This window comes from Sinocyclocheilus grahami, unplaced genomic scaffold, assembly GCF_001515645.1.
Source record: "Sinocyclocheilus grahami isolate Dianchi unplaced genomic scaffold, SAMN03320097.WGS_v1.1 scaffold923.1, whole genome shotgun sequence".
Lineage (NCBI taxonomy): Eukaryota > Metazoa > Chordata > Actinopteri > Cypriniformes > Cyprinidae > Sinocyclocheilus > Sinocyclocheilus grahami.
Window position 1 is genome coordinate 79,988 of NW_015506102.1, and position 7,174 is coordinate 87,161.

Genomic DNA, 7,174 nt, shown 5'->3' on the forward strand with positions numbered 1-7,174 from the left:
CACACACACACACACACACACATTCTCTCTCTCACACTCTCTCACACACACACACACACACACACACACTCTCTCTCTCTCTCTCTCACACACACACACACACACACATGTTGTGTTTCCATGTTTTATGGGGACTCTCCATAGGCGTAATGGTTTTTATACTGTACAAACTGTATGTGCTATTGCCCTACGCCAACCCTACCCCTAAACCTACCCCTTACATGAAACTTTGTGCATTTTTACTTTCTCAAAAAAACTAATTCTGTATGATTTATAAGCTTGTTTCCTCATGGGGACCTCAAAAATGTCCCCACAAGGTCAAAATGTACTAGTATTACTATCCTTGTAGGGACATTTGGTCCCCATAACTTGATAAATACCAGGTACACGCACACACACATACATACACACAGTATATGTTACAAATTCCATGTTTGTTTACACATTCATAAATATAATTTATAAAGTTCTCCAATAAAGCATTTTCAAATGTGAACATTACTTGAATTATTTGTATGTTTTGCTACACGTTATACAGGTATCTTTATCCGAGCTTACAAGCAACACATGATTTTTCCTCTTTATTCTCTTCCAAACAGAGCTCTACAGGGTGGAAGCAGTTACAGTATTTCTGATTGGGGACGGGTTGGTCTCCTGGGTCTCCTGTGTTCAGACTGACTCAGTCTCGTCTTCTCTGGGCTGATGTTTCCATGATCTCTGAATAATCACACACTGACAGCTGCCAGTAAACAGGTATGAACGTGTCTGGATTCTGACACCCTCCTCAAAGTTTCAAAGAGTTCATTAAAAGCTTGCAAGTTGAAAGGTTATAGTCTGAAGGTTAGACAGAGAGATGGACGTATTGGGAGTGGTTAAAGGAGAGTTTCTTGGCAAAAACCTGCTGTGAAAGTGCTGAGGGAGCTATGCGTGCCCTTGGAGCCGCGGATGCACGAGAGCTTTGACACCATGGAGACAGCAGACCTCCAGGTCAACCAAGAGTGGGATGTTACCACGGACAATAACAGATCAAGTGGCCCACACTCCTCCACTGATCCCATGCTGGACTGCAACCCAACGGCCAACAGGATGGAAGCTACGGTCTGCAATGGAAATGGACTGGTAGGCTCTAGGTCAAGAGAGTCAAAGATTATAGAGAGAGAGCGAGAGATAGATAGATAGATAGATAGATAGATAGATAGATAGATAGATAGATAGATAGATAGATAGATAGATGAAATTATGAATTTCATTTAATTTTATTTCTTGAGTGTAAATGATTGAATTATCACATAATGCTGAGCAACTTGTTTTCCATGTTGCTGTATTTTTGTGAGATCAGTGTTTCAGAAAAACCCTGTCATGTCTTCAATGGGAATAAACTGTAATGCTGACCAGACTATATGCTGCTAGTCAAATATCTGAGCAAATGAGATTCAGACACTTGCTCATAACTGTGCTGACAGAGACATCTGCTGGTGTGATGAGAAAATACAGGGTCAAACTGCTCTTTCTACACATTTAGCCCACTCCAGTATCAGTATCGGGGTTAATTTACACAGCTGCATACACAGCCCTGTTTCTAATTAGACAATAACAATCATAATGAATCACAGAATCCCAATGACTTCATTCAAATACAGTACAACTCTTTTAGAAAAAGAAAAAAAAGGTACACCTTTGAACCTTGTTTACCCCTAAAGGTGCACCATAAGTACCATAAAGATACCTACATTTATTTGTATTTATTTATTTATTTTTTGGAGTGTATGCATGTTGCAGTGCTATTTAGTGCATTTATCATCTGATTAAACTCGTTAGTGAATAAAAAGCAGGGTTTTGCACTGAAAAACGGCATCATAAGTGGCACAAATTTGGTTTACTTTGGAACACTTTTCACTCAGCGATTTCTAGTAAATTTCACAATTACAAACAAACGGCAGGTAACATTGAAATAAGCGTGAAATGTTGTAGTAGAAAAACTGAAATTGTGTTTTATTGTAAAACATACTCCAATAAGTCTGATTACAACTTCATTTTTTTAAAACATTTTCATTTATGTATTTTTTTGTATGCTGATTTCCTAAACTAGTTTTACCAGCAAGCCTCTCTTGGTTAACCAGTTTTGTCAAAAAGATAATGTAGTTTAATCAACGCCAAACCAGCACAAACCAGCTTGGACCAACATAATGGCCTGTAACTTCAGTGCATGTAGGGTTTCGTGTAAGTTTTTCTCATTCCTTCAGATCCACTGAATGTGCATGTCATTGTTTTTGTGTGTATCAGTGGCTCTGAGGAGATTCACAAAGATATTCATTGCATTTCTACTCTCAGACCCCCGCTGTGAGGCCCGACTGAGTGCTTTCTCTCTCCCTGGAGCTCTGTGTGTGTGTGTGTGTGTGTTTGTGTGTGAGAGAGAGTGTGTTTGTGTTTGTGTTTGTGTTTGTGTGTGTGTGTGTGTGTGTGTGTGTGAGAGAGTCACACACACTCACACACACACTCACTCACTCACATACACACACACACACACTCACACACACACACACACACACTCACACACACACACACTCACACACTGACACTCACTCACTCACTCACTCACTCACACAATAATAATTATACAAATGTATTATTATTATTATTATTATTATTATTATTATTATTATTATTATTATTATTATTATTATTATTATTATTATTATTATTATTATTATTATTATTATTATTATTATTATTATTATTTAATAATTATACAAATGTATTATTATTATTATTATTATTATTATTATTATTATTATTATTATTATTATTAGTCAGGTTATAAAATAGTCAACTAGTGGTTAACATTTATTTTTATATATTTTATTTTTATAGTATTTAAACTAAATTAACTGGTCAAGTGTGGATGATGTATTAGAGACATAATATCATAACTGTTAAAATATGTAAAAGATCTGATGTAATCATCATCATCATCATCATCATCATAAAACAATAAATAATAATAATCATAAGTATTATTATACTAACTAATGGTTAACATTTGAACTTTTATTTTTTATATTTATATTTATATTATTTACACTAAATGAATTGATCATATCTGAACAGCACTCTCTATTCTGTTTCTATTCTTACTACTTGTCTTCTTCATTAAAAACAGAGACAGAGAGAGCCTCCAACACTAGCGTTCTCTATTCTTTCCCATTCTATCTTCTTGTTTTCTTTTTATTTATTATAAAAAAAAACTTGCTACATGCACTGCTTTAGACTAACCGAGACTTACAGCACTTACATATCATTGCATGTTATTGAAAAGCATCTGCTAAATGACTAAATGTAAATTAGAGACATAATGTCATAGCTGATAATATATATATATATATATGTGTGTGTGTGTGTGTGTATGTATATGTATGATGTAATAATAATAATAATCATCATCATAAGTATTATTACTAGTCAGATTGTATTATCTGATTTTGTATTATTATTATTATAGCAGCCCTTCATAGACTGGAAGGGGGAGGGGCGAGGGTAATCCCTGCTGGTGACGTCACGCGCCCGGACACCTACACAGTGTTGCCAAGTCCTCGGTTTTCCTGCGAAAACTGTCTACTTTAAAACTGTTGCCGCGGGCTAAAGCTACCCCAATAACGGGATATTTAGCCACCGCAATGCGAATTCTACCAGGGGAACCTAGCAAAAATGTGTATTTTTACCCGGGGACTCCCCGAAACTCTAGTTTTGAGCAGCAATTAGGCGGGTTTTGTTATGCAAACCTGGCAACCCGTTGCACCGAGCGCACTCGGGAGTCGCGCACCCGCTCCGTTACCCGTTATTATTATTACACGCTCAAGGGTTGATGCGACTGCAGCAGCGGCAGAAGTGCTGGGACGCTTGAGAAAACATGGGTAAATAGCTCAACTTTATCGAAGTTAACCGACTTCATTAAATCCGCTCGCGCTGCAGTTGGAGCGCTTTCACGGTTTACCGCAGTTTGGAAAAACGCGACTTTCTTTGTGCCTCTTCGGTTCTGACTCGCTTGAGAGCTCGGCGTTGCTTCAGGGAACCGAGCAGCTCTGAGAACTCAGATTATGGATTAGACTAAAGAGATTTCCGACTCAAACTCCCAGAGAACAAGAGCGGACTGCGGTATTCGCTCTAATACACAGCAGCTTGATGATTTGTTGGCTGTAAAGGCGATTCTGTTTCATGCATCAGTGCTGTAACTGCGTTTTTATGATCGATACTCTTCATTAGGACTGAGCAAATCAGTTTCTGATCATGCAAACCCAGAAAGTACTAGATATGCATGTCTTGTTTTTGCTTCAGGACAGGGTTTCTCACTGGACGTCCAGAACCAGCATTGCAAACACAGAATGCATTTACAAACGTAGTTTAAAGTGTATAATGTGAGTTTGTTGATGGTTTTTGAGGTTGAGGTTTTCCATGTTGAAGTCACAGATGAATTTGGATCAAAATACTGAAGAGTTTGACTGGATGTGCAAACTTTGACAAAAGCAGAAAGTGTTTATATTTATTCTACAATGCACAATTATATGATTAGTTGCATTTAGTTTGCATTCAGATTTGTTGTTCCCTGCTGTCTCTGACCCGTCACTCATCCACAGAGTTGTTTTAATCTGGTTTTAGAAGCAGCATTGTTGAGGACATTCGTTAGTTTTCTTCTTCTTCTTCCTCTTCCTCTTCGTAGGACAATACTGAAATTTGGCACGCTTACAGAGTTAGTCCCGAATAGTAATCCGACCAATTTTGGTGTCTTTAAGACCAGCTATATACAACCTGTCCATGTTGTCATCGGTCTAATTTGATGAGCTTCTATCAAGTCACAGATGAATTTGCACCAAAATACTGAAGAGTTTGACTGGATGCACTGACATCAAGAGCAAAAGATATGGGAAGGGTTTTCTCTTCCAGGGTTTCTTAATGAGGTCTTCATTTGCCCTTCCATCTTAAATCAGAGCAGAAAGTCTTAAATTCATAAAGTCATTGCATTGAATGTTGCATTGCACTGTGGAAAATGAATGTCTTTCTCAGCATTTTTGTGTCCAACATCTAAACATTCTTAAATCAAGATGCATTTACTTGAGATGCAGCTGTCTAATTTGACAAGCTTCTAAGTGACAGATAAATGTGCACCAAAATACTAAAGAGTTTGATTGGATGTGCAAACTTTGACAAAAGCAGAAAGTGTTTGAAAATGTTTATATTTATTCTACAATGCACATTTATATGATTAGTTGCATTTAGTTTGCATTCAGAGTAGTTGTTCCCTGCTGTCTCTGACCCTTCATTCATCAACAGTTGTGCTTAATCTCAGTGTAAAGTCGTGTATAATGTGTCCTGCAGATGTTTGCATAGATGTGGAGGTTTTGAGTGAGTAGAGTAATGTGTGTATTGTGTCGGCTCTCTGGGTTTCCACTCTGAAGCAGGCAGAAGAGGAGAGAGAGGCGCCACTTCCACGGATGTTTACCACTATTTAAAAGCTCCCGACTGAATTATGGGCTTTGGGACACTAAGAATGGCTGTAGGCCATATGGGCGAGCACTGAGACGAGGATAAACGCTCTCTCTGTCTGTCTGTTCACGTTCAGACCTCAGGAATCTGCCTCATCACTTGGTTATCCGATTAACCTGTTTTTAGTTTTAGCACAGTGACTATAAAGTTTATTATAAACTCAAAGCAAACATTTCAGCCAAAAACAAAACTTCTGTCCAATTTATTTACCTTAATGGTGTTTCCAAACCAGTATGTTGTTATTTTTTTCTTTGGAACACAAAGGTAGATGTTTTGAAGAATGTTCATGCAGCTCTTGAAGATTTTTCAAAAATTATCTTTTATGTTCCTTGGCGAAAATAACAACATACTGCACGATGGAAGCTTATTTCAGTCATGAAATACAAATAAAATAAAAAGTTAAAAAGGCAATTGCGACTTTTTATCTCACAATTCGGACCTTTTTTCCTGCTGTTCTGCGAAAACGTCAGAATTGCAAGATAGAAAGATGTAAACTAAAGATATAAACTTTTAAATGCGAGTTTCGATCTTTATAGCTAACACGCAATTCAGAGGAAAAAATCAGAATTGCACAATGTTAACAACATTGCGAGATATAAACGTAATCTAACGATATAAAGGTAAGAGATATAAAGATATAGGCTAAATTTGCAATTTTGAGTTTATAATTTGCAGCTCTGAGGAAAAAAGTTCAGAATGGCGAGGTCTAAACTCGCAATTATGAGTTTATATCTTGTAATTGCAAGATATAAACTTGCACAAAAAAAAAAATCAGAATTGGCCGGGTTTCCATCCAAAGTTGCGAATTTAACTTATGCACACAATTGGAATATCACTTAAAACTTTGCGAATAAGCACCGTTTCCATCCAACGAGTCAAAGAGATCAAAATCGTCACTTCCTGATAGACTGGCACTAAATATCACTAAGAAAAGTAGGAGAAGCCACGCAATATAATCATTTTCATATATAACAAATTACTTTAATAAATGCGAAACACAATAAATGCGCTCATTGCTTTCGGTAGCGGATGCTGTGGTTTGGGAACGCAGTCGTGTAAGATGCAATTATATAGAAATACTTTGACGATAGACTTTGCTCTGGCATTTCAGAACGACCTTAACAACATTTCAGATGCTGTGCAACGAGATCGGTCTGCAAAGTCACATGACTTTTTTGATGCGTTTCCATCTCCCATTATTCGCATTAACCCTTTTTCGCACAAGTCAAAAACCACCTCAAGCGAGCGTAAAAACTTTTTCGCGAATTAAGGGTTTTTTCCCCCTTGAAATTTGGTGTTTCCATTAGGCTTGCCGCGATAGACGGTGCTGACGTTATACCGGGGTTAAGCCGCAACACCGGTTTACGTCACTTGCCCACCGACCCCCACCGTTGTTTAGATTATTTATAGTAATAAAAATCATTTAGTTCAGTAAAAGAACAGACACTACAATTAAAAACTGAACGCGGCTGCTCAATGCAGCGTGCCGAACGACAGTCGCATCACAGATTTCATTTCTCCAGTGAGGAGAGTGAGTCGAGCTGACTGACGAGAAGAGTGTGTTATACATGTTTACTTATTTCCAGTTTACTAAACTTTATGTAAGTTATTTGTTATTTTATATTAGGCATAGCCT

At 37.4% G+C, this 7,174-nt stretch overlaps 1 protein-coding gene across 1 annotated transcript in view; it reads left to right on the forward strand.

The window, feature by feature from the left end:
- The first annotated feature begins 3,828 nt into the window (after positions 1 to 3,828).
- Positions 3,829 to 7,174, forward strand: part of LOC107564301 (neuronal membrane glycoprotein M6-b-like) — a 38,836-nt gene continuing 35,490 nt past the window's right edge. The window contains exon 1 of the mRNA XM_016249336.1: positions 3,829 to 3,911. Within this exon, the coding sequence (XP_016104822.1) occupies positions 3,908 to 3,911 (4 nt within the window). The 5' untranslated portion in view covers positions 3,829 to 3,907. The remainder of the gene's footprint in view (positions 3,912 to 7,174) is intronic.